Source organism: Emericellopsis atlantica (assembly GCF_019669845.1).
Source record: "Emericellopsis atlantica unplaced genomic scaffold F5Z01scaffold_4, whole genome shotgun sequence".
Classification (NCBI taxonomy): Eukaryota; Fungi; Ascomycota; class Sordariomycetes; order Hypocreales; family Bionectriaceae; genus Emericellopsis; species Emericellopsis atlantica.
Window position 1 is genome coordinate 1,112,563 of NW_025764706.1, and position 26,877 is coordinate 1,139,439.

Sequence of the window (26,877 nt, forward strand, 5' to 3'; positions counted from 1 at the left end):
AAGGCTGGCCTGCCCAGCGACGACCCACCACACCCTCAGGCTCAATCTGAATCCCCCAACCCAAGCCCCATACCATTACGGAGTACGTACATACGATTCTCGAATGCCCACTGGCCTGTCTGCTTCCCCACAGTCTTGGATCGGCACTGCTCCCCCTCGAACGGAGTCGAACCCTCGGGTTCACGTGGGCGAAACTAGTCGGTAGGCGGGCAGACAACGTCCCGGCGGCAAGCTCCATGCCACGAAGGGAAGGTATCTATCCTCCTAGACTATGGAGTAGTACTATCTGCTTGTCTCTCGAGCGAAGCCACCCCGCCCGCCCCCGCGAAGAGGAACCTGACTTGCCAGCTGCTACTGGTTCTTTGTCCGTTTAGCCGTCGAAGCTCTCGCCAGCAGGGGCGCCATGTACTTACCCCGGACAGGACGGCGCTGGAGCATCTTGGCGGTGTGTCGTGGCTTGTCAGTACCTGCCTGAAGCGCCTGGCTCGAGATCGTCGTCGTGTTTTCCGCCCTTCTCGAGCGGCGCCTCTCTCGGAGCAGGCTTCCCAGCGCGGTTAGCTGAGTTCGTGAGGGATGGCATGGCCTCGAGTATATAGAGAGCGCTGTCTCGCCCTCATGGCAGACTGACTGACTGACTGGACATCCATCCGCACAGACTCGCAGCCCTGCTACCATGTTGGCGCTCTCCATCCTCTCCCTCGCCGCCCTCGCGGTGGCCAGCCCCATCCGCTCTGCGCAGGACTATGCCACGTCGCTGAGGAACATTGCTAGACGTGAGTTCTAATATCTGCTCCCCCTGACAACCCGTGACAAGTCTGACACGCGCAGAATCCGTCAGCGAGTCCGACGTGGACAACTTTGCCTTCTACGCAGAGCACGCCGCGGCCGCGTACTGCAACGCGGGCGCCTCGGCTGGAGCCACCGTGTCGTGCGGCGGCAACTGTCCCGAGGTTGAGGCCAACAGCGCGACGATCCTGGGCACCTTTGACGGCCTGTGGACGGGCATCGCGAGCTACGTGGCCCTGGACACGGCGCGCACCGAGATCGTCGTGTCCGTGCGCGGCTCGTCCAACGTCCGCAACTGGATCGCCAACCTCGACTTCAACTTTGAGGACTCGCCCATTGTGTCGGGCGGGAAAGTGCACGACGGCTTCAACCGCGCCTGGAACGAGATGCGCTCGGGCGTCACCGCGGCCATCCGCGATGCCATGAACGCCCACCCGGGGTACCGCGTCGTGGCGACGGGCCACTCGCTCGGCGCCGCCGTGGCCACGCTCGCGGCCGCGCAGCTGCGCAACGACGGCATCCCCGTCGACCTCTACACGTACGGCTCGCCGCGCGCGGGCAACGACGTGCTGAGCGACTACATCAGCAACCAGGCCGGGCCCGAGTTCCGCATCACGCACCTGGACGACCCCGTGCCCCGTCTGCCGCCCATCATCTTTGGCTACCGCCACACGTCGCCCGAGTACTGGCTGTCGGTGGGTGACGCGACGGGCGACGACTACCCCGTCAGCGACATTCGCGTGTGCCCGGGCAACGCCAACGTGCAGTGCAACGCGGGTACCTTTGGCCTCGACATTGACGCGCACCTCAACTACTTTGGCGACATGTCGTCGTCCGTCTGCGCCGCGGCCAAGACCAGAGCTGCTGCTGCCTCTGCGGACGACGATGCCGAGCTGGAGAGCAGGCTGAATGGATGGGTCGAGCAGGATATCGCCTTTGTCAACGGGCAGTAGTCATGTGTCTGTCTGCCATTCTTGAATATATTCCAGTTTACATAGGAACACCCGTATATGTCAGAATCGTTCGTTCATATGATCTTTATTGCTCACTGCACTGTGAACCTCTCTCCACCCGATGAGACGGTGTATTAGCCGCTGCTCTGCTGTTCTGGCGGATGAGGGCGGACGACACGGAGTCAAGGCCGGCCCCATCGGTGTTTGCTCCGACGACGGTCACTTATACACGCAGAAATAGCCACTCATGGCCGCAGAAACACCAGACTCGGTCAATTATCCAGCAATCTGTCCTTTATACACTCTAATAACATGACAGACGCCGTGCTGCCCGTCGAGGCCACCCTCGCCAGCCTCCCTCCCAAGCCCTCGCCTACCCTACGCGCCGCCACCCGCGCATCTCTCTCCTCCTCTTCTTCTTCTTCCTCCTCCGCCAACGCACCTCTTCTCATCGTCCTCGACGACGACCCAACAGGCACCCAGACATGCCATGACATCCACATCCTCACCGCCTGGGACGTCCCCCGCCTCGTCGCCGAGTTCAAGGCCACGCCCCCCGGCAGCGGCTTCTTCCTCCTCACCAACTCGCGCGCGCTGCACCCGGCGCCCGCGCGTGCCCTGATCACGGAGATCTGCACCAACCTACAAGAGGCCGAGCGCCAGACGGGCCTGCGCTTCGAGGTCGTCCTGCGCAGTGACTCGACCCTGCGCGGCCACTTTCCGCTCGAGGCCGACGCGAGCGAGGACGTCCTGGGTCCCGCGGACGCCTGGATCCTCTGCCCCTTCTTCCTCCAGGGTGGACGCTACACCATTGGCAACGTGCACTATGTCCAGGAGGGCGCCAACCTCGTGCCCGCCGCCCAGACGCCGTTTGCCAGGGACGCCACCTTTGGGTACACAAAGAGCGACCTGTGCGCCCATGTCGTCGAGAAGGCCAAGGGCGCCATCAAGGAGGAGCAGGTGTCTGCCGTCAGTCTGGACACCATCCGCAATGGGGGTGCGCAGGCGGTGCTGCAGCAGATTCAGAGCACCATCCAATCGACCAAGAGACCTGTGATTGTCATCAACGCTGCGGCCGACGAGGATGTGGACGTTGTCGTCGAGGCCCTACTCACAGCCTCGGCGGCTGGTACGCGGTTCCTCTACCGCACAGGCGCCGCCTTTGTATCCGCACGTCTCGCCATCGAGGGCATACCGCCCGTATCAGCCCAAAAGCTCGGCCTCTCGGGCGCGGTGGGTGGTCTGATCATCGCAGGGTCCTACGTGCCCAAGACGACAGCCCAGCTCGCCGTTCTCCGTGAGAGGTCCGGCGCCCACCTGACCACGGTCGTGCTGGACGTGCGGCGTCTGCTCTCCGATCCGGATCCGGAGATTCGGCACGCGCTCGAAACGGCCTCGGGCGAGATTGCACGCGGGCAGGACGTGCTCATCATGACCTCGCGCGAGCTGGTGCTGGGCGCGGACGAGGCGCGCAGCCTGGACATTGGCGCCACGGTCGCGCGGGCGCTCGTCTCGTTCCTGCAGCGCCTCGAGACCAAGCCGCGGTACGTCGTGGCCAAGGGGGGCATCACGTCCAGCGACATGGCGACCCAGGGGTTGCGCTTCAAGAGGGCGCTCATCGTGGGGCAGGCCGCGCCCGGCGTGCCGCTGTGGCGGTGCGATGAGCCCGAGGCAAAGTGGCCTGGTCTGCCGTATGTCGTCTTCCCGGGGAACGTGGGCAGCGAGGAGACGCTGTTTGATGTCGTGCACGGGTGGAGGGTGTCGTAGAGGGCTACGGCTGATGATGAGTCTTGGAATAAAGTATACTGCCTCTGCATATGATGCACGTCCTAGCAATCACGGTCATGTATCTCTCCTTGCCAAGTTGTGTCATGTCCTGGCGACTCCATGTTGACATTCGCCAACCCCTGGCCTCAAGTTAAGGAACCACAACGATAGCCTCGGACACTTGGCTTGTACGACATGGGATCTGGCCTGACCCTGAATCCCCAGCGTGCGGAGAGGAACTGCACTTTGGCACGACACCTACTACTTCACAACAAACATGAGTAGTGCGCAGCAGCACAGCACATATACACTTGTCGCCCGGTGCAGCTGCCAGACGGCAGAGGCATGCAGCCCTTTCTACATGTAGTTTCCCATTCTACCGCCATGGCAGCAAAGTGCACAATGAGGCTGGTCCCTGTTCTCAATTGATGTCAGCAGCATGTGCCAAGGGAGCTTGTACGAGCACACACTGGGGAATCGCAGTAGCACCATCGGTTAAGTGCCGAAGGAAGGACATTGGTCATTAATGGTGCGTCTGAGGTGACACGACATGCTCCAAGAATCGGTCGCACAGAAGCCGCATTGGCTGGCTCGCACAAGCTCTGCCTCGCGATAGGTCGTGGGCCGTCAATAATGGCTGATCGGTCGGTCTGCAAGGCGGCCACGGCCCAAGTTGCACCGCATGCGTACCTGGTAACAGTGCATCATCACCAACCGTCGTCATGTGCATAGACCACGGCGGCGGCCTGGCCTAGGGTCGCCGAGCTGTCTTCAAGTTACACAACAGCTAGAAGAAACATGGAAGCAAGCACGAGGCTTGGCTGTGGATGATTCGGCTCGCTGTCGATCGCACACAGACGAGGGCGCTTTGCGTAGCATCCTTTGATGCATATGCGCTCCTGCATATCACTATACACGAGTAAGTACGTACGTACTGCCATGCCGCACACAGTTCGACATGAAGCCTGATCTGCATGTGCACAATCGGAGAAAACACACTTGCAGATCACACGTACACATTCCACCGAACCTCGAGCCCGGTCATCCCTGGCAGTGCGAACCAGCAGATCGCGTGTTCGTGGTCGTTGTGCCCCCGTCAGCGGCCCGTCAGCCGCCTTGATCCTCATCGCGCCTTGCATGGTCAGACGCGCTACAGCCTCGTCCTTCTGTGGTCGCATACTGTGCACCATCATGTGATGCTGGCATGCGTACACGATGACGACCTGCGTCGCCCCCAGATGCTGTGCAACATTCACCTACATGTATTCTACATGCTCATTACAGACTATGTGCTGATGTACCAGAGTCATGGCACCTCCAGTCATCACCCTCCACCCAGACAGCCCTCCCTCCCATTCCTACCAGGCTCACGCATGGACAGCAATCATGCATCCTCTATCCGTCCTGGTGGTGCCGTCGAGGAGCTCGTGTCGCCGCGTCATCAATGCTTCTGCCTGGAACCGTTACACAACGCGACCATAGTCACACTGGGAGGATGCAAGGGACTAGATTCGTCGTCCCCAGCCTCGTGTGGCTGCATGCTATTATACCGTCGTAACGAGGCAGCGAGCTAGGACAGACGCCTTGCATGCAAAGTCGAGAGAACATGCCCCTGACTAGTCCTCTGCGCGGACATGTACTAGATGGCGAAAAAACAAATGCATCTAATAATTATGGCCTACGTAGCCTAGCCTAGCCTCGCCTAGCCCTTGATCACTTACCCACTGACATCCATGACAAACCGTCCTGCAGCGCCGAATTTCTCCAACGACACATCAAACACCAACCAATCGCCCGCCTTGCTCAGCCGCATCGCAATCCACAAGATGCGTTCCACGCGCAGGTCGACGAGGGACCGACGCTCAAAGTAGCGCTCCTCAAACTCCACCTTGCTGTTCCGGAACCAGTTCATGGGGAAGTAGTCGTCCGTATACCATAGGCCGCGCATGGCATAGTCCTCCGGCAGCGGGCGTGTGGGCTGCTGCTCGCCGTGGGAGCCCGGGAACGTCTCCTCGCGGAACTGCGGGTTGCTCTTGTTGTTCCGCGCCGTGAAAAGCCAGTAGTTGAGCATGTCGGCGGTGAGATCCCACGGGAAGCGTTCTGCTATACGCGCCATGGCGGCTGGGTACTTGGACACGTGTAGTAAAAAGGTCAGGATCGTGTGCGCAAAGGGTAGCGTGTTGGTATCCCCCGTGCGTCGGATAGCGATCTCGTAGACCTGGGTTAGAAATATCAGGGACACGTCAAACTCGGCGCGTGTGGCTTCGTTGTCCTCCACCACCGGATCAGTGGGTTTCTTGAGATGGTCGGGCATGACGCTCGCCCTGAATTCGTTGCCATTTTGATGCCAGTACCCAAGCAGGTTGCATGCGATGGCGATGCCTGTTTGGTACCTATGTCCAAGTGGTCAGCCAACAAGTTAGATCACACAGCAAGAATAAAAAGTTACTCACCCACTCTCCAACCAACGCTTCGACATCATAGCAATGTGGGTGTCGAGGCTGCGCAGGTAATACGCCTGGGCCTCGTCAAGCAGATCCTCGTGCTCCCCCGTGAACAGAATGCCAAGGACTAGCGCAAACGTCATATCGACCATGCGATGTTTATGGATCGCGTTGTCCGAGGAGGATGCGGCACCCCGCTCCTCCTCCGCGTCGCCGTCCTCGTCGCCCGTAGCTTGCTCGCCGTCACCCGTGGTCACCAACCGTATATCGCGCCGGAACCAGTCCGACGTGGCCTGTCCGAACAAGGGGTCGTACAGCTTGCGGATGCTCGCGCGTGTGCCCTCAAAGGGCAGCAGCACGCACAGCGACTTGGCCCAGTAGCAGAGCTGCGGCACCACGAAGCCCCGGTTGAGGACCGCAAAGTGATGGTACAGCCTACCGACGTGCGGCAGCTTGTCCGAGGTGTACATGTACCACGTCCGGGATACACCCTCCCAGTGCTCGCGGACCTCCTCCTTGTTCTCAATCGCATAGCGATAGCGAGCCAGATCACCGAGACACTCTGTCCAGGTGTCCTGGAACAGCGGGTTGGTCTCTCGGAGCAGGCCCAAGAGGCCGTATGCCGTGTACAGGAAGCACACCAGCGGTTCGTACGCGTCGGGCAGGCGAGTCCTCAGCAGCTCGAGGTATTGGTAGATGCCAAATTGCCACAGCTTGGCCGGCATATCCCTCTCGACGGGGATATATGTGAGCGTGTCTTGCCCAGCTGGATCTTGACACGCCATGAGCAAGTCGTAGTGGTTGTTCAGCAGGGCCCGGTGCTCCAGCCACTGCAAATACCATTCTTCGGGGGTAATCTTGGCGTCGGGTGTCGCTTTCTTAGCCGTGGTCCATTTCGTGCACCGTTCTTGACCGTCCGCGATCATCTTGGAAATCTTGGTCACCTCGGCAGCAAGCTGCGCCGGCGTCATGGGCGTGGTGAACGGTTCCCTTTCCTGCACGCTGTTGGGGACCTGGGGCTTCTCCTGTATAAAGATCCGCACATGGCCTTGCGCGAACGTGGTCAGGGGGGCTGGCCTCGGCTGAGCCGCTGGGGGCGGTCGAGCCGTCCCCCCCCTTGAAGCGCCGCGCCCACGGCCTCGCGTGGCACTGTCCGTCGCAGGGTCGAAGAGTTTCCGCCCAGAGGCCGGTGCGCGATGGGTGCCCCGCGAGAACTCCTCTGGCGAGTCCTTGAGCGCCTGCTGACGTCCGTTGGTCGCAGTAGGCGTGGACGGTGAAGAAGGGCCGTGACGAGGGCTGGCCCTGGTCAGCGGCGGAGATCGTAGCCTCTTGACGACCGGCTCGTCATCATTGGCGTCTCCTGACGCCGGGCCTGGCTCATTCGACCCAGCGCTCAAGTTCTGCCGCTTCCGCGTAGTCTGCGGTTGTCTTTGCGCGGGGGAGCGCGTTGCCGACCTGTTCCTGTCAGACAAACAAAAAATACCCAACAACCAAGACTAGCTCTTGCGCAGCGCCAGCACTCACATGTCGGAGGCGTTCAGGTTCATCCTCGCAAACGCGGCCTCGACCGCGGCAGTGTCCTGGGCGAGATCGCCATGAGTGGCCTGCACATGCTCGCGAAACGTCTCCAGGCTCTTTGGCATCTCTGCCTCGCACAGTGAGCATTTGACTCTGCGATCCCGCCGCCTCAGGTGCGCAATCCAACCGTCGGACACGCCCGTGCCAGTTGCCGCCGCCCTCTCATCTCGGGCACTCATGACCTTGGCAGGCCGGCTCTGCGACGCATAGACCTACTACGAGTTTACAAAGGGCGCGCTGGTTCGAAAGCTGGGGGCTGGCGCGTGCGTGGGTGGCTGCGTATCAGCTGGGGGTCTCTTCGCGTTCTCCCGTCAGCACAGCGAGCGCGGCTCTACCCTGCATCGCGCGTGAGCAAGCTGCGTGTCAGGTCTGCAAAGGCTGGGTTTGTTTGTCTGTCTGTCTAGACGTGGCGCGTCTTGAACGTGCTTGTGAAGGGATTTATCGGGAAGAGTGTCACCCACCTCGTAATTCGTCGCGGGGGCCACTGCGCCTGTAACTGAAAGCTGGTATTTAATTTGTGGGCGGTATTTATCGCACTAACGGGGCGTCGTGCTGAATGGCGCTGTCGCCGCCAAACTCAATGCTGTGGATCAACACAAGGCCAAGACACGTATCAATATGTCTGCTTCAATGGCTGATCAAGGCCACTGCGAGCGAATGTCTGCTGTCTCTTGGTCCGGGACGGACTGATGCCTCCCTCCTTATACTCCCCGCGGATTGGAGTAGTGGTTCGCAAACGGCCGTGCGAACCACTGTTCACTGTGCAATGCCTCGCTTTAAGGCGTCCTCCTCAGCATCATCGATACCGAGATTTGAAAGCCCGCATCCATGCCCTGAAAGACCTGCAGATGACAGGTCGAGGTAACATATGTACCTTGTTGCACGGGGCGTGGAATATTTCTGGAGCGCCGGTTCCCTTGCTCTTATTTCTCAGCTCGGACGGAATGGACGCGACGTCTCACCGGTTGGATCCAGTCGTCATCCTACCAGCTGAGCGACTGCAGTATGGGCAATCAGGCTATAGCAGCGCATCACGTTGGTCATTGCAACAGGCGACACGCCCGCGTGCCATTGACCCAAGTGCTCGGCTTGTGCCACGCCACTAGGCCACATCGTCGAGGAACCTCCAGCCCTCAGCTCCTACGAGTGCACCTCATATCTGCCTTTTGGCCAGATACATCTATTCAATGCCTTTGGCGTCCTCTAGGGTGAGACACACCATCACAGAGCCACTCTCGAATGAGGACTCGACACCTTCGCGCGAGGGGGGTTGGTGTCAGCTCACTGCCAGCTAGACAGTTCACGTATCAGAATGGCAGGGCAACGGTGGCCCATCACATGCGGCCAGCCCATTCCGTGAGGAAGGACTGGAGGTAGGTATCATTGAACAGACCCAAGGTGAGGCTTGCTCGTGGCCTCCTCGACAGCCAACACTTCCGAGCCTAGTCTTCGAAGCCTGGCAGTATCAAGGCGACTGGAGGCGTGTCGATGGAATCCTCTTTACAGTCAATGTTTGAATACGAGATGCAATGCGCCGTACGACTTTGAAGAACATTGTACGACATACCACCACCACGCTGCCTCGTGGCGCCCAGCGGAGCGGAATCTGCCTTCTAGTCTAGCCTAGGTACTTCCAAGTCTTACTTGATGATTGTCTCGTCATTCTCAAAGTAAAATTGAATACCAGGACGCTTGCTTGCTTTCGGGTATCATTGGCTCCTTTGGGAAATTTCGTGTAACCTGAGGTGCTGTCTCGGGCGCTTAACTTAGTCTGGTGCCAGTCTGGTGTCTAGGGCAACATTGATCAGTATATGACACTGGCCAAAGTCCAATGTCCAGTCATTGTGAGCAGTGCTCACTCATTTCCGTACCGCCTTGCGCGGAGGACTTTCATAGATTCTGCTACTTTCAAGTTGTTGTGCCTCCTCGACGTCACGCAGAGCTACCACTTTGGCGACATGAGGTATGAGCCTAGGGCCTCTCGAGGACGCACATTCAGCCCAAAAATGGGTTTAACGCATTGTCGTGTTGAAGTCTCACCAAGATGCACATGTAGATACATTCGTGGACTTCAAGTTAACAAGATGGACCGTGACACCCTCAACCACATCCCGAGACACGTCGACATGGCGCTTCACATGTGGTCGGGGCTGTCTACTAACTGTAAATACACATTAGAACCAGTATGGACTCATATTCATACACGAACGTGTGAGCTGCTCTGTACTCTGGGCAAGGCGATCAGCGTTGTCAAGTTCAGGCAGACTGTTTACAAAGCTCGTGTCATGTTACCGGGACGCTTGAGCCGCTGGGCTTTTCCTTGAAGTAGACAACCACTGACACGATTTGATTGGATCACGAGTTCGGATTCATAGCGGGAGGAAACAACTCATCCAATGCTGAAGCAGGATGGCCTACTCACGGGCCCGGTGACCTGGACACATGACGCAGAGCTCGCTGTCCGCCGTTGACTATTGGCCGTAACAAGTAACCAGACAACAAGTGAGGCAACTGTGTGGACCTCACCCAAGCGGCCGCGAGGGCCATGAGGTATCAATACTTCTTAGCTCCTGTCTAGATGCCCGATTCGATGTTCGCCTTGCAGTAGAGCCAGATTATGCGTCACAATCGATGGCGTGTTGGTGACCAGGGCAGCCCTGCTTGTCCGCCCACGAGTAACAACGGTTGCCTAATGCCTGTGCCCTCGTGGCCGCAATTTGGGGCCGGAAAATAGATATTTGAAAAGGCTTGCCAAGGTACAGAGTGATCGCCCTACCATGCACGATAGGCTGTATCCCGGTACCCAGGCTCAGCATCACTTAATGCTGGGCCCGGCTCCAGACAAGGCAGATGGAGTAACGCTGTGTTCGAGTCACTACGTGAAGTGACAGGGCTTATGGAGGAGGAGGAACGTTCTGTTACCTCCAATCATACCACAGTCCTCTAAGGGCGAGTGGCCATCAGCCAACATGGACGTTGGAGCCAGGACGTCAGCCCTGCTCGCATCCACTGGTCGAGACCTTCGATTTTGGAGTAAGCGTCCTGTGTCTCTTGAAAGGTTAACTTTCGATGACTGGGTCCAGGGAATTTTGTGCGCGTACGTCAAATTGGTAGTGCGTAGTGACACAGCGCCAAAAGAAAGGGCCCGCCACTCATCCATTTGAGCGACTCCTCACAGCTTCCGAGACTTGTGCCTCACACGACACACCCAATAATAAGGCGTTCAGCTATTGGGGTTGCAAGCCCTGCCCTTCGCGGTGAGCATGTGGTCCCCTCTCAGGACCGCTGACGCTGAGGTAGGTGAGCTGGCACACCGACTCACTCACCTGGCATCATGTCGTGCAATCTTCGCGACCGGGGCATCGGGAGGCAGAAGTCGACTTGATTCCGCCCAGCTGCAGGAGGACGGGCTGATAGACTAGACCGACTTTAGTCCTCGCAAGGATATCCTTCCACGTCACCTTAATGCTATCACCTCCTCCAGGCTCCAGCAGACTCTATGGTCGATGAATGACCACAGCCTCGCCCAGCTGCTTTGCATGATAAGATCTCGCTCTATCATGATCGTTATTGTCTTTGTTGAAGTCCTGCAGATGCAGCTTTCCGTCCGCTGCTGTGGGTGCTCATAAAAGTTCCAGTTCCAACCTGGAGGCGGTGAGCCCAATGGGCATGAATCCACCGATGCAAGGTTGCTGCGAGAACCGCATGTGAAAGCCATCCTCCCGTAATGAGAGCCCAGATTGATTCGTAAATATTCTATACATGACATAATTTTAGTACAAGACCAAGCACTGGTCAATCTTCAGCGATACTTCTCCAACTTGGCGATCTCGGCCCTCTTTCTAGCGACCTTGTCCACAATGTCCGCGTCGTAAACCTCCTCCACCTTCTTGTCCTCTTTGAAAACCTCACGCTCGTGCTTGAGAGCTTCTTCCTTGGTCATGCAAACGAGATCACTGAGGCGCAGCTTGGACGCTCGCTGCGAGTCCTTATCGTTCTCGTCGCCCGTGAATGACACGTTTGTCTCTTCAGGCTTCTGCCAGCGCACTAGAACAATGCGAGTAGGGATGCCCGAGATGATGCTTCGACCGCTGTACAGGTCGTCGGACAAAAAGGCAACGTCATTGAGCGTGATGGGCGTCTTGAGTCCAATGAGACCGGGATGGAACAACCGACCAAGCTTTTCCTCCGACCCATTCACATAGTTCAGGATACCCTCGTACATCTTGTCCCTCCCCTTTGCAGGGACATAGTCGTGCGGATATCCCGTTATGCTGAGTATGATGTGGTTCGCGACGGTTAGACCGAATATCGCAGGCATTGTGCCCAACACGGGCAAGATTCGCACCCGAAATTGAGGCAACGCTGCTAGATCTCCCACAGCCCCCTTCTGAAACTCTTCTTCCGGGATTGGCAGCAGCTCTGCCTTGCCCTCGCCGGTTCTTTCAGTGGAATACACCGCTGGGATGCCTGCCGTGACGCCTTGCAACTTGAGGCGGCGGCGGGTGGAACGTGAAAGACCGTCGTCAGTGGTGGTGGCAATGTCCCCAACAATGATGCGCGTAGGGTCAGACTTGCAACCAGCACCCATAGAGCTGATCACTGGCAGCTTGTTGTCGTGACAATACTTTAGCAGCGCCACTTTGGTGTCTATGTTGTCAATTGCGTCGACGACATAGTCAGGCTTGCGATCAGTGTCCTTCCACGCGCTGAGCAGGCGCGCGGCTACGTCGCCGTCGAACTTCTCTTGGCGCAAGTCAAACTTCACCCACGGCGCGATGGCGATGAGTCGACGTTCCAAACACTGGACTTTTGGTATCCCCACGTCAGCGAGGGTCGCAACAGCGTGGCGATTCAAGGAGCTCAATGTGACCTGATCGAAATCAACCAAGCGAATCTTGGAAACACCGGAACGAGCAAGAGAGGCTGCGCAATGCGATCCAACGCCTCCACAGCCAACCACTACAACGAAGGCGTCTCGTAGTTTAGCCAGTCCATCATCGCCTAGGAAGACTCTGTTGCGGGCTAGTTGCTCGAGGATAAGCTCGTCATCGAAATCACCTGCCTGCGCTCGTTGCGCCAACGCTTGATTCCTTGCATCTTCCTTGTCAACGGCTGTTGGCGAGGAAGCGGCCCCAAAGCTATTCAGCTGCGACACGTTAGCCCTCGTCTTTTGGACATCTCGGACTCCAAAATACCCTCTGCGCATCTTGATCGTCCGCCAATGGAGGTATTGAACTTTTCAGCTGCGACAACCGTAGATCCCTGTCAAGCGTTTGATAGCCGAGCAGAAGAGAGGCAGCGGTGGCCCCAGAAAGTATCGCCGTGGCTACAAGCTGCCAACGATGGTCCGAGAAGACATCCAAAGAAAACGGAGCCATTTTATACCATGGTGCCTTGGGCTAAACAAAAGGGGTGGAAATGCGACATGAGAGTGTATCGGTTTCCACACTTGCACAAATCACGAATGAGGTTATAACTTGTGGCTCGCACTAGCAATGCACAGATTAGTCATCATTCGGACCCTCCTTCTACTGGTGGAGCTTTCGTGACGACGTTTCCCATTGCATGCACAGTTGTCCACGTCAAACCATCCAAGTTGTCAATCTTGATCAGAAGACGGGCACCTTGCGGCGCGCTGTCCATCAAGATGCGACCACGTCCTGTGGTTTGCCGACTTTGGCAGCCCCTGCGCCTTCGAGCATCCGGGCCTCGCTGCCAGCAAAGCTTCACACCACGTCCTTCGGCTCAAACCCAATCCGCCAATGTCAGCACGCGATATCGCCCTACCGTGTCCTCTACAACATCGTCAAATTCGACACTAGTCCGCACATACGCCTCAGAGCGCACGCGCCACTGGCTCCGACACGAGTTCAAGCTCTTCATCCGTTATGGGCTTATATCCCTGGCCGGCTTCGCCTGCTTCCAGGTCGTATACTTCATGTACCAGGAGGAGAAGCTGGAACGGGAATATCCGACGCCGCATGAGTGGGAATGGCGGGAGAGGCACATGTTGCGGGAAGCGAAGAAGTGGACCAAGCCGCATGGGAACAAGTACGCCTCGCCTTCGCAGACACTCCAACTGGCGAGAAACCTCTGCCTCGCACACGAGGATCTAAACCGAAACGGACACAAGATCCCACGGCTACATGATCACGAAGATCCAAATGACGAGACACCTTGGGAATTCATCCCGCACGACATCTCTGGGATGAGCGAAGAATGGAGGCGTGGATACTTTGAAACGATCATGCTGGCGGCGAAAGCGGCCGGCGATTGCGATGGGTGGCTCAAGGACAAGGGACACAGTGGAAAGGTCATGTGCTGGGAGCCGAAGTTTGTCATCGGACCATCGAACCCTCGTCCGGCACCCGTCCCCCCAGGTAGCCCCCCACCTCCGCGCGAGGAAGATTGCGAGGTGGCCTTCCCTGCAGCAGACCGGTTTTATCTCAAGATACTGGCGACCCAGGGTCTGAATCAGCGGCAGAGGATGCAGGCTGCGCTAGAATACGCCAACTTTCTCGAGCTGAAGCGCAGCGGGGAGGGGGCTGGGGCACTATACGACTTGGCACTTGCGGAGGCTACGCAGGGCCTCGATAAAGCATCTCTGCCTTATGACCCCAAGACCCTGGTCATGAAGGAGAAAGGACCGTTGCCTTCACTAAACATTCTCGAGGCTGTGACAGCCGTTGCAAATCACAAGGCTCGCGGTGGAGACACAGCCTCTGCTCTGCCGATGTACATTTCTCTTCTCAAAGTCCGCCGTGCATTGCCCACAAAGGCGCCGCGCGTCCCTGTGCAGAAGAGACCCAAGCCCTCGACGATGCAACAGATTGTCGACTTTGTGTCGGAACCCGACTATCCCGCGCCTCCCACCGATGGCACACAGCCTCCGTGGCGCAGCCCTGAGGAGCTCTGTCAAGAAGGGTCTCTTGACCTATATATAGGCGAGATCCTCTATGCGTCGTCATCGCAAGAGGATGGCGTGGCTTGGACACGCGAGGGTGTGGATCTTGCCGAAGAGCAGATGCGCGAGCTCAAGTTGACAGATGGCCGGGACGCAGCCATGGCCAAGGATCGATGCCGTGAGTGTCTGAAGACAGGGCTGGATAACTGGTCCTTGATGGTGACGCGTCTCATGCGGGAGGAGCAGCAGAAGAAGAAAGAGGCATCCAAGCCCAGCGCCTTGTCTTTCTGGAATAGCGCGCCGCAAGAGACGGAAGGGCGGTGGGAGGCGGAGGCGACGGTCGTCAAGGAGAGGATCAAGAGGACGCTAGACCTGGTGGATGACACCCGCCCCATGATGGGCGTTGGTGCCAAGTCGCTTTTCCAAGCTTGAGTGGCGACTGTACGTACAGCGACGAGCGCTGTTTTGCCCTGTTGTATTGCTATGAGTCTGTCTGTAGCACTATTCTGTGATATCCCGTAAATCAACAGCGATCCTTTTCACCGTCTGACTGCCTGACGACCCGGCATAGCTCAAGCGCTTTCGCCCCTTTCAAGATCCTCCAAGGCCGGGTCCATTGCTTGCCCTGTTTTGACAAACCTCTCCCACATCTTGGCTTGCTTTCTGTAATGATCTAGCCGCGCCGGATCAAAGACCTCCACAACCGGCTTGTCTCCTTCAGCCACCTGCCCCCAGCTCTCGTCCGTTAGCTCCTGGGTTTCCGGGCCTTCCTCCTCGCCTTCCAGTTGTGGCATGAGAGGGACGGGGATCTGGTCGTTTTCCAACGTGGGATCCAAGGCGTTGCGCTGCAGGTAATTGAGAATAGGCTCAAGTGCCGTGATGAGAATGCACTCTGCGTATTTTGGCTCGGAGGAAGAATAGCAAGGCACACCCAGGGCAGGAATAAAAAGGCTTGGATTGCCAGACGGAGGTGCCAAAGGCAAGTCGACAGTATCCGAACAGATCTGGTAGCATCGAGCGCGCTATAGGCGTCAGTTCACATTGATATCCATTCCGAACATTGGGAAACCACCTACCTTGGCCAGAAACTCTTTGAAGTCAGCGTTGGCAAGTTGATCAGCCTGGAGGAGAGTATCAACAAGAACCATGGAGCTGATCCTCTTGCCCCAGGTATCCCAAGCTGCCTTTTCGTCGAGATATTTCTCAATCACCGAGCAGGTGTCGCCGATAGCAACAATGTCAACGACTGCATTTTCCCCGAGCATGTGTGGGAGGACGTCCTCAAACATGCTCTTCACGTTGTCCTCTGGGCTAGTATACCCCTTGACATGGTTCAACTCGGGTATCGTCTTGACGCCAGCGTGCACAAGACTGGGCATGGGGACATTGAAGCTCGATGTGACAGTCAGAGCCCTCTTTTCCTCGGGCCACCACCAACACTCCCCGACGTTGGCGAGAACAACTCCTGGAGGTACTGCATCCGCAGCGGTGCTTGTCTGCTCGTGGAGTGCCTTGACCACGCGAACCATGCTGCCCTTGTCGATGCCTCCTTCGCCAGTGATGACCCGCCCAGCAACCCAACCGAGGGCCTTGGTGCATTCGCCAAATATGATCACAACCCGGGACTTTTCCGAAAGACCTTTCTCTGCGAAGATGGGGATGTGTTTCTCGGTTGACGGCGTACCAAGCGGGAGAGGGATCTTGACGAGGCCTTCATACTCCAGGCGTTGGTGGACTATCTTCTGAAGAGCGTCTGAGCAAAGATCAGCGGCATGTACGCGAGTAAAGGTACGGCTTCAATCGTACAGTCCATGCAAAAGCGTTGGCGAAAGTTGATACGCTCGTTCCGGTCAAGAAAGTACTTGAAGTAAAAGTCTGGATTCGCGATCGAGCGGACCTCGTCAACCTCATTGACGAAGTATCTGTCACCATGTCAGCCAAGGCCGGGTACAGGACTGGCGAGACGCACCCAAGCTCTTTCAGGTCATATGGGAAGTGCGCGTCCTTGGGCAGACCAGACCAGTGTCGGCGAAACATGGCGTAGTAGGATGAGTCCAAGCAAAGAGAGCAGCCTCCGAATGTGTTCCTTTAAGAAGCGGGAGACTCGAGGTGTGAGGCGCAGAGAAGGTTGAAAAGGCAGTCGAGAACTTGAGAAGGATTAAGTGTTAGGTCAGAGAATCAAGGAGGGTGGAGGATATCGGACGACACCAGCAAGCATGCCGTGATTGAGCTTCCGCACGGCTTGGAAACAAAGGCTCGCTTTCAGGCGGCGCAAACATGTATTTCTTCTTGTTTGCAGACTACTGCAGACAACCGCTATTTAAATCAAACACCGAATTATGCCAGCCCAAGGAACCCTTACGCGTATCGACAGCCAAACGCCTCGCCGAAGAATGAGAATCATACATTATATGTGTTCATTACATCATTAGTTCCCCCCCTGGTTGTATCGGCTTCGGAAAGCCTGGCTAATGCTAAAGCGACTGCTTGAGCCAGGACGTCCCATGTGACTGGCGAGCGCTTCCTCCAGCGCGGATTGAGTCACCGAAGCATCTACGTAAATGGTCAGCGCTGCAGGCGGGCAAAAAATCAGTCAAGCATACCGTCAAGATCACTGAAGCTACTTCCCATACTTGGGGTCCCATCGCTCCCTTCCCTCGACTTCGCGGTTGGGCTCCGACCGGCCAGCTCTGTCGTTCGTCGGGGCGACAGTGGGCCTGGCGTCCTCTGCTCCGAAGAGCGCGCTGGTCTGCGCGCTGGCGTCGGTAAATTGGTGTCGGAATCCGATGTTTGCGAGTGATGTGGACGCTGTGTAGCCTTGCCTACCCGCCTTGCCCCGGACGAGCGCACCTCCTCCCTCAGGGTTGATGTCATGCTCTGGCCCGATCTGTCACTGCCGCCGGCTGGAGGCTGATAGGGCTGGAATGCCGGTTCGGATTCGTCATCGTCCTCGTCGTACACATTCGAAGCATCTTGCTGGTATCTTGGCGGTCGGCGAATGATCCGGGACTGTGCAGGATATGATTCGTCTTCCGAGGAGCCTGAACTCGACTCGGCCGGACCCGGAGACAAGGGCTGATCATTGTCACTGGGAGGGCTTACCTCTGCAGGCGGTGATTGAGGTGTCGAATCTACAGGGAGCGAAGAGAGCCTCTTCCGAGGGATTTGGTCTGCTTGGCGGCTTGCCGTGCCGGTTCGCGCTGAGTTGCCCAGCTGGGGGGACGAAGCCTCTACGGCATCTCTTAGAACGGCCGTGCTGGTAGATGCATTCCTAGACACACCAGGTCGCGACGTGTTTAGAGACGACGCAGTACCGCCTGCCTCATTCCTTATCGATGGCGAGTCGCGACGTAGTGATCTGGATGCAGCCGCTGAATCAGATCGAGGTACGGGGGAGGGTGCGCTGCTTGAGCCTCCGCGGGCAGCAGCCGTTGCCTTGAGCAGTTGCGCGCGGACCTGCGATGTATGTCGTTCGGTGAGGTATGCGACCTGCTTAAGGATAAAGTCGACGGGGACATTGAAGCGGATGGCGCTGGAAGGAGGTTAGCCAGGACAGCGGCGAGGTGTGGGCAATCATCGTACACTTGTGTCCCTGTCAAGACTAGTTAGCGGGCTCTGTGGGCGCAGGCAAGGCCATTACATACAGTTTATGTCGTCCTGGGTGGTCCCTGTCTTGGAGAGAATCTTCCACAGAGCGGCATCGTCCGCAGGTCTCCAAGCAACCTGAGCATTCCTCACATTAGCGTTGTTACCTGTGATACCAGCAAGGTGTCGCTCACGGATGGCGGGTCAACGAAGTCGCCGCGGGGTATCGGCACCCGGATATAGACAGTGTATTCGGACTCGTCCATCGTCGCGATCGCCGTTCATACTACAGAAGGAGGAGGGACGCGAATTGATAAAAAGCGAAGGACGGGGACGGATGATGTAAAGGTTGAGGCCGGTGACGGAGACGAGTGATCTCCATCCAGGCATTAGTTTGCGGGCGGAGCCACCTAGCGCTGCCAGCCTGCCGCTGCCATGTGACAGGGGTCGCGTCTGTGCCTGCCCCACACTAGCTGCCTGGCATTGGGGTTTTGGACTCTTGGATTGTTGCTCAGGAAGCTTGAGTCTCGAGGGCAACATGGACCTAAAGGGCTTCATCTGCTTCTTTGGTGAGATAGAAGAACTTTTCTTCTACAATCGAGGTCGGAGTCGAGTGTCGAGCACATGTGGTCGGTGGCGCCCAAGCACAGTCTCGGTTGTCACTATGGTTGTCTGTCTACATACGTACTCTTCTGCTGGTACGTGAGCCTTTAATATAAAACTTGCGCCGCAGAGGCCATTCGGCACGAGTTCAGCAACAGATGGCCTACTGTCACTATCACTATCAGCCTCAACACCAATGCCCCCACCGCTGTCTTCGACCTCCAGTCGGTAGTTTAACCATCCTCAGCTGGTGCCGCTCTGTGGAAACAGCCTGTTCTTTCCAGTCTACCCATGTCGTCGTGGCGAAGCCGCGCGCGGAGTTGTCGAGCATCGCCTATCCCCCCAATAGGCGTAACGAGGCACTCTTCACATACTTATACCAATTCTTCTGCCACTAGCACAGGCGCTTGATTTTAGCACGCATTTGCAAACAGTCCACCTAGGAGGCTGCCCTAACAATGACAACGCCCGGTTCGGGCGAGGAAAATCTGTCTGGTGCCATATGCACAACTTGAGGGGTCGTGGCAGAGGTCTTGGCTAGCACTCGCAGCACCACCAGTTGAGGTCGCCATCTGGCTGTGTACTTGGTGCCTGGCGATATTGTAGGTTCCAGAGACAAGAGCTTCGAGGCTGCAAAGGTCGATCACATTGTTCTTCGATGACGTTCATAACTTTATTGAGCGTGAGCGACTGGAGTGTGGAGTCTGGAGACGGCGGTTGCAGATCCCTGCCGAAGCTTGATCCGGCCATTATGTAAGCTGCGATTATCCGGGAAAAGGCCCCTGCGCCCTGCGCCCCCGCAGGCGGCTGGACCTCATCCCACCAACGAGACCCTGGGCGCACTTCCAACTTCGGGTCTGATAACTTGGCGGGGTTTAATTTTGCCCTTCAATTCTTTGAACTTTTGTGAGATTGACGCTGGTAGATCGTGACGAGACGCTCACGAATCTCGCGCTCTACATCATAATCATATACTATCGCCCACGCAATCTTACTCGACACCCTGTCCCTCCGACCCTGCAGCCCTGTTAGGTCCAACATCCGGCATAATGGTTGCCTCTGAGCTCACGGCTTCGGCAAAGGCCATGGGGCCGATCCCTTCAGATGGCGGCCAACAGACGGCTTTGCCATTGCAGCCGCTCACAAACCGAGCAGACCAGAGTTCGAGCGCCTTTGTCAGAAGCCTTGCGAACAGTCTTGTCGCATGGCAGCCCCTAGACGATGCTACAATTGAGCGAGCCCGGAGGGAGCACAAGCTCATATACATGCACATCGGCTACAGAGCTTGCCACCGTGAGTCCACATGGAACCAACCTCACCGGCTTCCCGCTGATGCCATAGTCCAGATTGTCGCCTCATGGCGCACGAGTCATTCGCAAACAATGAATGCGCCAATATCATCAACGACTCCTTCATCCCCGTGGCAATTGACAGAGATCAGCGACCAGACTTGGATGCGATCTACATGAACTATGTTCAAGCACTCGCTAACATCGGCGGCTGGCCATTGAACGTGTTCCTCACCCCAAACCTCGAGCCGGTGTTTGGCGGCACCTACTGGCCATGCGCAAACTCATCACCGCCGACAACGGACGACAGTGAGGAGGACATCTTGGGCTTTCTGGCGATTGTCAAAAAGGTCCGAGATATTTGGAGAGACCAGGAGTCGAGGTGCCGGAAAGAAGCCACGGAAATGGTAGCGCAGTTGCGGAACTTTGCTGCTGAGGGTACCTTGGGTACACGTAACTTCACCCCAGGCGCCGCAAGTTCGCAGCAAGCAGCTCAGGCCACCACTGCCCAGGAATCCGGTTTGACACAGGCCAAGACGGCCAGTGAGGTCGATCTTGATCAGCTAGAAGACGCCTACTCCCACATTGCCGGGACCTATGATCCCGTATACGGTGGTTTCGGACTTGCGCCCAAGTTCGTCACGCCTCCCAAGCTGGCGTTCCTCATGTCGCTCCCCAAGTTGCCGGAACCGGCCAAAGATGTCATTGGGCACGCAGAGTGCGAAAATGGCCTCCAGATGGCCCTTGCCACCCTTCGAAAGGTGCGCGACGGAGCGCTGCGCGATCATGTGGGGGGCACCGGGTTCTCCAGGTTCTCTTTGACACCTGACTGGACGGTCCCGAACTTTGAGAAGCTTACTTCAGATAATGCTCTGCTGCTTTCTCTTTACACGGACGCTTGGAAGCAGGGAGGCAAGGCGAACGATGAGTTCCGCGACGTTGTGATCGAGCTCGCCGACTACCTCACAACGTCACCCATTGCGCTGCCCAACGGTGCCTTTGCAACTGCCGAGGCCGCAGACTCTTACCAGAAGAAAGGCGACCAAGAGATGCGGGAGGGCGCCTATCACACCTGGACACGTAAGGAGTTTGACCGGGAGGTCGAGGCCCTCGACAAGCAAGCCGCCCAAATCGCGGCTGCGTATTTCGGCATCCACGAAGATGGCAACGTGGAGCAGCATCACGATCCCAACGACGAGTTCATCAACCAGAACACACTCAGTGTCTGCCGATCACTTGATGAGCTGAGCAGGCAATTTGGCGTCTCTGTTGAGAGGGTCGAGGACTGCATCCATTTTGCCAAGACCGCGCTCAGTAAGAAGCAGCAACAGGACCGCGTTCGCCCCGAGATTGACGACCAGGTTGTCGTGGGCACAGTAGGCTTGGTCATCGCTGCTCTGGCCCGAGCGGAGGACGCGCTAGATGAGCCAAAAGGCGTCTACCCGTACCAGAAGAAATGCTCGGACGCCGTGGACTTTATACTGCGGGAAAAGTTGTGGGACCCTGTGAGCCAGACATTGCACAGGACGTGGAATAGTCAAAGGGGTGGCGAGGGTTTTGCAGACGACTACGCCTACTTGATCAAGGGGCTTCTCCAACTCTGGCACTCCACGAAAGATGACAGCCTGCTCATGTTTGCAGACCAACTACAGAGTCAGTGTGCTGCCCAGTGATCCAATGAATGCAAAACTTGCTGACAACTCTACAGAAGCTCAAATCGCAAAGTTCTACGACCCTGCCGGCGGGTTCTATTCGACAGTCGCGGATGCGCCACACACAATCCTGCGACTTAAGGATGGACTTGATACCACTCTTCCATCTACCAACGCCGTCTCGGTGGATAATCTTTTCCAGCTAGGCCACATCCTTGCAGATGACAAGTATGTGTCCCGGGCTCACGACACCATCAATGCCTTTGAGGCCGAGATGCTGCAACACCCTTGGCTGTTCCCGGGTCTGCTCGGGGGCGTAGTCAAAGCACGCTTGCCAGAGACCAAGGAGCCACCGCCAACACGTTACAGGCTCCTCAGGGCAAAAGCATAATGTATCTAGCAGCAGAGGTTATTATTGTGCACATGTAGCGTTGGGGCGATGGGCTGACGGCGTTCTGGGTTACGTATTTTCATGGGTCATCACAGTGTTTCAATAGTATACGTTTTGTCAAATCCCTCGCTCACACGTACATGCTTTCTGCTGTCAAAAAGGGTATCTAATCTACCACCACTCGCCGTGCGGTATGAGTACAGTATTATGGCGTCTAAACAAATGAGCACGTGAGGAATGCCCTCGCACGTCTAAGACCCTCCTCCAGCGGGCTTGTTGATGAGATTCTGAAAAAAATTGTGTAGCTGCTCGTTATCGTATTGCTTGGTGACGTTAGACGCCTCGGGCTGCTCTGCCTCTTCCGGCGCTGGCTCGGGAGAGGAGAATGTATTGCGGTCCTGTCTGGGGTTAACGCTGCTCCACAAGAAATTTGGGGGAATCCGTACCTTGATGCGCTGCAACATATCATCCGCGTCCACCTGGATCCCGCCAACATTGAACTGCACGGGGCCAATGTGCTCACTGACATGCTCTCTCTCCGACCAGCCTGGTGGCGGCTCCGGCATGGTCTTCTCCGTCGGCGCCGCCTTGTTCCTGGCCATCTCCAGGCGCTTGACTTGCTTCTCCAAGAATTCTTGCGCGTCTTCACTGTACACCGTGACACCAGCTTGCTTCTTCTGCAGTATCGACTCGACAATGGCTAGGCCATCACTAGCGGATTCCTGGCACCACTCCTCGTACTGCGCGATTGCACTCTCGGTCTGAAGTGGATCGGCCGTCTCCTTCTGCGCGGTACGATTCTGCGCCAATACCTCCAAGCTGGGGAATTCGCCGCTGAATCGCTCGTCAATGTCCTCGGCCCAGCCTTGTGATATCGTCTCGGCCTCGAATTGCCCGCCCAGAACACGAATCTTGCCCCACGAGTCCCAGTTGGGCAGGACCACAATCTTATCGCGATCAATGACGTTCTGCTTCAGTGGCTGCTTCTTCAAAAGAGATGTGATCCCCAGCGTCGAATGAATGAGTGGCGTGAGCTGTGAGGGGGCATTTTGCGACGTGTATATGAGCGAGGCGCCGTCTGCAGAAAGGTCAGCGCATAAGCAACACACCATGTCTTCTTACACTTACGCCTTAAGAGCACCGTCCGGAGATACTGCAGCACGTGGTCGAATGCTTGCTCTTTCCAGCCATTGTGCTTCTCCAGGACCTCCATCCGTTGCGCCTGCACATGTCAGCCGAGCACTCGACTCGGGAAATATAGGGGCCTCACATTCTGACAAACCACACACAAGGGTAGACCAAGTGGCTCGGTCCATTCTCCAGGCCCTTGTGGCAAGGAGCTGTCGTCTTCCCCTGATACTGCCTGCGCCGAAGGGGTTCCGTCCAGGTTGACCGACGCACCACCTCGTCCACGCGTTTTCCACGCCTCCATCACGTCGTTCATCTCGTAACGCTCGTCATCTCCAAGCTGCTTGGTGACGGACAGGAACAGGATGATCCACTGACGTATTTGGCGGAGCCACAGGTGTGGCTGGGACCAGTCAAGCAATATCACGAGCGCAGTGTTCGGTATGGCTCGGGGCGTCAGGAGGGGTGCGATGAGAGAGGCGAATTCGGCGGATGGTTGAGACAGTAGGTATAGTGAGACTCGAGCCAGCGTGTCTGCGCCATGTCAGTACGGCCCGCGACGTGACGGGACAGGTTTTTGCAGACCATCTTGATCAGCGTCTAGCACATCGTAGTATGTGTAACCTAGCGCGAAGTTGTTCGCTACCGGCGGTATCTTGTGCCGGTCAAAATTGCGTCTCGATTCCGAGCTGGACAAGGAATCTAGAAAGTCCCGTTGCGAGTCTGGCGTGCCGCCCAGAACCACGAGATTCTTCTCCGGTAGTCGCTTCCCACTGGCGACGGACTCTAGCATCGAGATCCAGAGGTTCTTCTTCTGCTCCCCATTCTGCCCATCTGCTTCGCCCGACCCAGCGGTCTGCGTCGAGTGGCGGTTTGCGGGTGAGTTCATGTTGTTGAGCCAAGGGAGTTTCGATCGGCGGTTTCTTCAGTAGCACTCGTATTCTTCCTCGCCGAAGCACGCTCGAAACCCGTGTCGACGGTGCTAGTTGTTTGCTAGGTGGATCAGGGGTACCGAGTTAGGCGATCATGGCGCTGGCTCTTGCACATGAAACTCCTTGGAACCGTCCAAAGAGTGTCGAAAATTCAGACAGCAATGCGCAATGCGGAGGCGGTCGACCCAAATGCGTCAGTAGGCGGACAATCGGTAAGTGGTAGTTGTTATGATGCTCTGTCCAGGTTCGTAGCAGGCAAATGAGGTACAGACTGGAGAGCTTTGTCGCGTCTGTCCGAAAATGGCTGGACCCGCAAAAAAAGACGCGGGTCTCTGACCGAGTGCTAACCTAGAGCCGCAGAGGCTTGAGCCGAAAGTTTACATCATAAGGCCACCTCGTCATTGCTCGTTCTTTCAGTTGTTTCACACGTACATTTCTTCTTTGGCCACTCCAACACAATCATCAGCCGGAGCCTTCCGTCAGATAACAAGCCCAAGAAGGGCGAGCAGCATTTGGACGAGCTCGCCAGCCAGCCAGCCAGCCAGTCGACAAGATCTTCAGTTTGTGGCCACGCGACGATTCGACGCGCACTCAGTCAACGCAATGAATCAAATTCGCGCAATCCAAGCACTCAACAAAAAAGAGATTGAGAACGGAATGTAAGTCAGCTACCCCCTTTTGTGCTTCCCAGCTAACCTCCCCCAGCTCCCCAGAGGCGTCTTGGCACCGTGACTATCGCAACACAGCTTTCGTATACTTTGGCGGCCTGCCGTACGAGCTTTCCGAAGGCGATATCATCACAATATTCTCTCAGTTCGGCGAACCGACATTCCTCAAACTTGTCCGCGATAAGGAAACGGGCAAGTCGAAAGGCTTTGGCTGGCTCAAATACGAAGATCAGCGCAGCACGGACCTCGCGGTTGACAACCTTGGCGGCGCCGAAATTCAAGGCCGACTTGTGCGTGTGGACCACGCGGAATACAAGGCTCGGGATGACGAGGATCAAGATGAATTCAAGGTCGGATGGGAGGATATCATGAAGAAAGAGGGACACGACCCCGAGGAGGATGGACCGAGCAGCGAGGAAGAAGAGCGCCGACCTGCGCTACCAGAAGAAAGAGAACTCGCCCTCTTGATGCGAGACCATGACGACGATGACCCCATGAAGGCTTTCTTAATAGAAGAGAAGAAGAAGGAAGTCGAAGAGGCGCGGCAACGGGCGGACAAACGAGAGAAACGACGACACCACAAATCTCACAGGTCGCATCGAGATGGAGAAGATCGCCCAAGAAGATCGCGACGGGATGATGACGCAGGGAAGCGCGATCGACGGGAGCGAGAGCGAGAGCGAGACACTCATAAGCACAGAGACGATTCCGGGGACCGCGAAAGGAGGAGACGAAGGCACGATGATGAGGATAAACGCAGGGATCGCAAAGACAGGCATCGTCACAGCCGAAGCCATTCTCCTCGGCGAAGTCATCATTGAGCTTTCTGCGATAGCGCTAAGTAACTGCTACGACTGCCCGTGGTAGGGCTTCCACCCTTCTCGATAACAGGTCCGCTTACCATCCTCACCTATCCCAATCATGAACTTCTCCCATCGGCACTTGTACCCGGTACCGACCACTATAAGGGCATTTTCCTCTATCCACCCTATCAGGCCTTTGGCTGGTCGCGGCGAGCTCGCATGGTTCCCTTGTGTCGCTGGGATGATGCCTCCGGCCACCAACTCATCTCCCGACTCAAATGTTGTGGAGGCAAAGGAGTACACGTCGGAGAAGACCCGGGGCATCATGGGCAGCTTGCCTATGAAACCCCATTTCCCTTCGGCTTCTCGCTGCTGGTTGCTCTTGTAGCTATTCGGTTTCCGAGGATGCGGCACATCGAAGACATGCAAGGTCGATTTGTCCGACGTGCACGCCAGCAGTGTACTCGAAGGTGAGAAGTCTAGCGAGAAGATCGTCGCCGGATCAACGCCACGTCGCAGCTCTGCTAGCTTTGCGCAGTTCGCTGTGGAGAATATTCGAATCAGAGTGCCTGTCTCGCTTGCTGTCGCCAAAAGCTCTCCGTCAGGACTGACTTGCAGCGCGCGCAACGCAGAGGAGTGTGCTGGTATGATGCTGACGTTGCCTGTTGCCAGTTCTACTATTTGGACCTGCCCAGATGTTCTGCCGGGGATGACAAGTTGATCGTTGGTGAGGCAGCATAGCCCCCCTTGGTTGTCCGCCGTCTCATACGCGTGGAGGAGATTGGGCTTTTTGGAGAAGGCATACACTCGCGCGCTGTGCTGCAGGACAACCACAATCTTCTGACGATTCAGCTGCACGTTCCGCACGGCTTCCAAGGCTGAGATCTCCGTTACCACCTTGCCTTTCTCCTGGTCCCAAATGATGGCTTTATTGATGGCGAATTTCGGTGACTTGCCGCCGCCGACGAGGGCCATGTATTGAGACGTTCCAAGCATTTGAACAAGGCCAAAGCCGCCGTTGAAGTCTGCACGTTGTTAGTAAGACATAGTGAGCAAGATAAACAGTCGCAGGCGAACCTCTTGAATCTTTCAAAGTACCGCTCCTGGAGTCGAAAACTAGCAGCAAGTTAGTTTCACTAAAGATCATGAGGAATAGCTGTGGAGGATCGAACTGCAAACACCTGTTTCCAACCCAACACTGAAACATCCGCGATTCTGATTGAAAGCTGCAGACAGTGCCCTGTCTGGGACTGATGTCGATATTGCGCGCCTTACATCCATATCGTCGACAGCTCCGGTCAGGATCCTGACGATTGCTATGGATCCAGGGTAGTCGAGACTTCGTTGCTGTAGGATTCGAGAGCAATGTCGGTATTTTTTGATCCGATAGC

At 56.7% G+C, this 26,877-nt stretch overlaps 12 protein-coding genes across 12 annotated transcripts; 6 read left to right on the plus strand and 6 right to left on the minus strand.

Annotated features, from left to right (window-relative positions):
- The first annotated feature begins 456 nt into the window (after positions 1–456).
- F5Z01DRAFT_414551 (Alpha/Beta hydrolase protein) lies at positions 457–1,803 on the plus strand. Its single transcript, XM_046259582.1, has 2 exons — positions 457–773; positions 829–1,803. The coding sequence occupies exons 1-2, from the start codon at positions 674–676 to the stop codon at positions 1,737–1,739; spliced, it is 1,011 nt and encodes a 336-aa protein (XP_046121683.1). The 5' UTR covers positions 457–673; the 3' UTR covers positions 1,740–1,803.
- A 248-nt stretch (positions 1,804–2,051) lies between these two features.
- F5Z01DRAFT_633671 (uncharacterized protein) lies at positions 2,052–3,506 on the plus strand (the record flags this gene model as incomplete). Its single annotated transcript, XM_046261975.1, has 1 exon — positions 2,052–3,506. One exon carries the CDS (start codon positions 2,052–2,054, stop codon positions 3,504–3,506), a length of 1,455 nt encoding a protein of 484 aa, XP_046121684.1.
- A 954-nt stretch (positions 3,507–4,460) lies between these two features.
- F5Z01DRAFT_646972 (uncharacterized protein) lies at positions 4,461–5,351 on the plus strand. Its single transcript, XM_046262943.1, has one exon. It carries the CDS (start codon positions 4,481–4,483, stop codon positions 5,078–5,080), a length of 600 nt encoding a protein of 199 aa, XP_046121685.1. The 5' UTR covers positions 4,461–4,480; the 3' UTR covers positions 5,081–5,351.
- Positions 5,152–7,833, minus strand: F5Z01DRAFT_414620 (uncharacterized protein). The gene is made up of 4 exons (XM_046259583.1): positions 7,475–7,833; positions 5,960–7,405; positions 5,830–5,899; positions 5,152–5,778 (listed from the first exon to the last, which is right to left on the minus strand). Exons 1-4 carry the CDS (start codon positions 7,705–7,707, stop codon positions 5,224–5,226), a joined length of 2,304 nt encoding a protein of 767 aa, XP_046121686.1. The 5' UTR covers positions 7,708–7,833; the 3' UTR covers positions 5,152–5,223.
- Positions 7,834–10,904: 3,071 nt separating this feature from the next.
- Positions 10,905–12,974, minus strand: F5Z01DRAFT_414667 (putative ThiF domain protein). Its single transcript, XM_046259584.1, has 2 exons — positions 12,727–12,974; positions 10,905–12,677 (listed from the first exon to the last, which is right to left on the minus strand). Exons 1-2 carry the CDS (start codon positions 12,907–12,909, stop codon positions 11,331–11,333), a joined length of 1,530 nt encoding a protein of 509 aa, XP_046121687.1. The 5' UTR covers positions 12,910–12,974; the 3' UTR covers positions 10,905–11,330.
- A 120-nt stretch (positions 12,975–13,094) lies between these two features.
- Positions 13,095–14,937, plus strand: F5Z01DRAFT_414889 (uncharacterized protein). Its single transcript, XM_046259587.1, has one exon. The coding sequence runs from the start codon at positions 13,179–13,181 to the stop codon at positions 14,865–14,867; it is 1,689 nt and encodes a 562-aa protein (XP_046121688.1). The 5' UTR covers positions 13,095–13,178; the 3' UTR covers positions 14,868–14,937.
- On the minus strand, positions 14,919–16,472 carry F5Z01DRAFT_695195 (Arb2 domain-containing protein; the record flags this gene model as incomplete). The annotated part of the gene is made up of 4 exons (XM_046266254.1): positions 14,919–15,457; positions 15,512–16,188; positions 16,242–16,357; positions 16,405–16,472. The coding sequence occupies 4 exons, from the start codon at positions 16,470–16,472 to the stop codon at positions 15,008–15,010; spliced, it is 1,311 nt and encodes a 436-aa protein (XP_046121689.1). The 3' UTR covers positions 14,919–15,007.
- Positions 16,473–16,545: 73 nt separating this feature from the next.
- On the minus strand, positions 16,546–18,286 carry F5Z01DRAFT_695197 (uncharacterized protein; the record flags this gene model as incomplete). Its single annotated transcript, XM_046266255.1, has 5 exons — positions 16,546–16,988; positions 17,039–17,967; positions 18,018–18,027; positions 18,080–18,158; positions 18,188–18,286. The coding sequence occupies 5 exons, from the start codon at positions 18,284–18,286 to the stop codon at positions 16,864–16,866; spliced, it is 1,242 nt and encodes a 413-aa protein (XP_046121690.1). The 3' UTR covers positions 16,546–16,863.
- Positions 18,287–19,434: 1,148 nt separating this feature from the next.
- Positions 19,435–22,077, plus strand: F5Z01DRAFT_647003 (DUF255 domain protein). The gene is made up of 3 exons (XM_046262944.1): positions 19,435–19,916; positions 19,970–21,565; positions 21,621–22,077. Exons 1-3 carry the CDS (start codon positions 19,673–19,675, stop codon positions 21,953–21,955), a joined length of 2,175 nt encoding a protein of 724 aa, XP_046121691.1. The 5' UTR covers positions 19,435–19,672; the 3' UTR covers positions 21,956–22,077.
- F5Z01DRAFT_647006 (dynein light intermediate chain) lies at positions 22,078–24,385 on the minus strand. The gene is made up of 5 exons (XM_046262945.1): positions 23,669–24,385; positions 23,226–23,617; positions 23,084–23,177; positions 22,402–23,033; positions 22,078–22,353 (listed from the first exon to the last, which is right to left on the minus strand). The coding sequence occupies exons 1-5, from the start codon at positions 23,970–23,972 to the stop codon at positions 22,207–22,209; spliced, it is 1,569 nt and encodes a 522-aa protein (XP_046121692.1). The 5' UTR covers positions 23,973–24,385; the 3' UTR covers positions 22,078–22,206.
- Positions 24,378–25,605, plus strand: F5Z01DRAFT_414702 (uncharacterized protein). Its single transcript, XM_046259585.1, has 2 exons — positions 24,378–24,674; positions 24,721–25,605. The coding sequence occupies exons 1-2, from the start codon at positions 24,619–24,621 to the stop codon at positions 25,502–25,504; spliced, it is 840 nt and encodes a 279-aa protein (XP_046121693.1). The 5' UTR covers positions 24,378–24,618; the 3' UTR covers positions 25,505–25,605.
- Positions 25,532–26,767, minus strand: F5Z01DRAFT_679686 (WD40-repeat-containing domain protein; the record flags this gene model as incomplete). Its single annotated transcript, XM_046265549.1, has 2 exons — positions 25,532–26,511; positions 26,659–26,767. 2 exons carry the CDS (start codon positions 26,765–26,767, stop codon positions 25,532–25,534), a joined length of 1,089 nt encoding a protein of 362 aa, XP_046121694.1.
- Positions 26,768–26,877: the final 110 nt, after the last annotated feature.

Excerpts from the sequence above, each read along its gene's own strand:
- F5Z01DRAFT_414620 (XM_046259583.1), bottom strand. The coding sequence starts at position 7,707 with ATGAGTGCCCGAGATGAGAGGGCGGCGGCAACTGGCACGGGCGTGTCC. Across the intron at positions 7,406-7,474 it reads AACCTGAACGCCTCCGACAT|GTCGGCAACGCGCTCCCCCG; the intron begins GTGAGTGCTGGC and ends TGACAGGAACAG. Across the intron at positions 5,900-5,959 it reads AAGCGTTGGTTGGAGAGTGG|GTACCAAACAGGCATCGCCA; the intron begins GTGAGTAACTTT and ends ACTTGGACATAG.
- F5Z01DRAFT_647006 (XM_046262945.1), bottom strand. The coding sequence starts at position 23,972 with ATGAACTCACCCGCAAACCGCCACTCGACGCAGACCGCTGGGTCGGGC. Across the intron at positions 23,618-23,668 it reads GCTAGACGCTGATCAAGATG|ACACGCTGGCTCGAGTCTCA; the intron begins GTCTGCAAAAAC and ends GACATGGCGCAG. Across the intron at positions 23,178-23,225 it reads TGTGTGTGGTTTGTCAGAAT|GCGCAACGGATGGAGGTCCT; the intron begins GTGAGGCCCCTA and ends TGACATGTGCAG.
- F5Z01DRAFT_414702 (XM_046259585.1), top strand. The coding sequence starts at position 24,619 with ATGAATCAAATTCGCGCAATCCAAGCACTCAACAAAAAAGAGATTGAG. Across the intron at positions 24,675-24,720 it reads AAAGAGATTGAGAACGGAAT|CTCCCCAGAGGCGTCTTGGC; the intron begins GTAAGTCAGCTA and ends AACCTCCCCCAG.
- F5Z01DRAFT_414889 (XM_046259587.1), top strand. The coding sequence starts at position 13,179 with ATGCGACCACGTCCTGTGGTTTGCCGACTTTGGCAGCCCCTGCGCCTT.
- F5Z01DRAFT_646972 (XM_046262943.1), top strand. The coding sequence starts at position 4,481 with ATGTGCACAATCGGAGAAAACACACTTGCAGATCACACGTACACATTC.
- F5Z01DRAFT_414667 (XM_046259584.1), bottom strand. The coding sequence starts at position 12,909 with ATGGCTCCGTTTTCTTTGGATGTCTTCTCGGACCATCGTTGGCAGCTT. Across the intron at positions 12,678-12,726 it reads ACGATCAAGATGCGCAGAGG|CTGAATAGCTTTGGGGCCGC; the intron begins GTATTTTGGAGT and ends AACGTGTCGCAG.
- F5Z01DRAFT_414551 (XM_046259582.1), top strand. The coding sequence starts at position 674 with ATGTTGGCGCTCTCCATCCTCTCCCTCGCCGCCCTCGCGGTGGCCAGC. Across the intron at positions 774-828 it reads GCTGAGGAACATTGCTAGAC|AATCCGTCAGCGAGTCCGAC; the intron begins GTGAGTTCTAAT and ends TGACACGCGCAG.
- F5Z01DRAFT_647003 (XM_046262944.1), top strand. The coding sequence starts at position 19,673 with ATGGTTGCCTCTGAGCTCACGGCTTCGGCAAAGGCCATGGGGCCGATC. Across the intron at positions 19,917-19,969 it reads CGGCTACAGAGCTTGCCACC|ATTGTCGCCTCATGGCGCAC; the intron begins GTGAGTCCACAT and ends GCCATAGTCCAG. Across the intron at positions 21,566-21,620 it reads GTTTGCAGACCAACTACAGA|AAGCTCAAATCGCAAAGTTC; the intron begins GTCAGTGTGCTG and ends ACAACTCTACAG.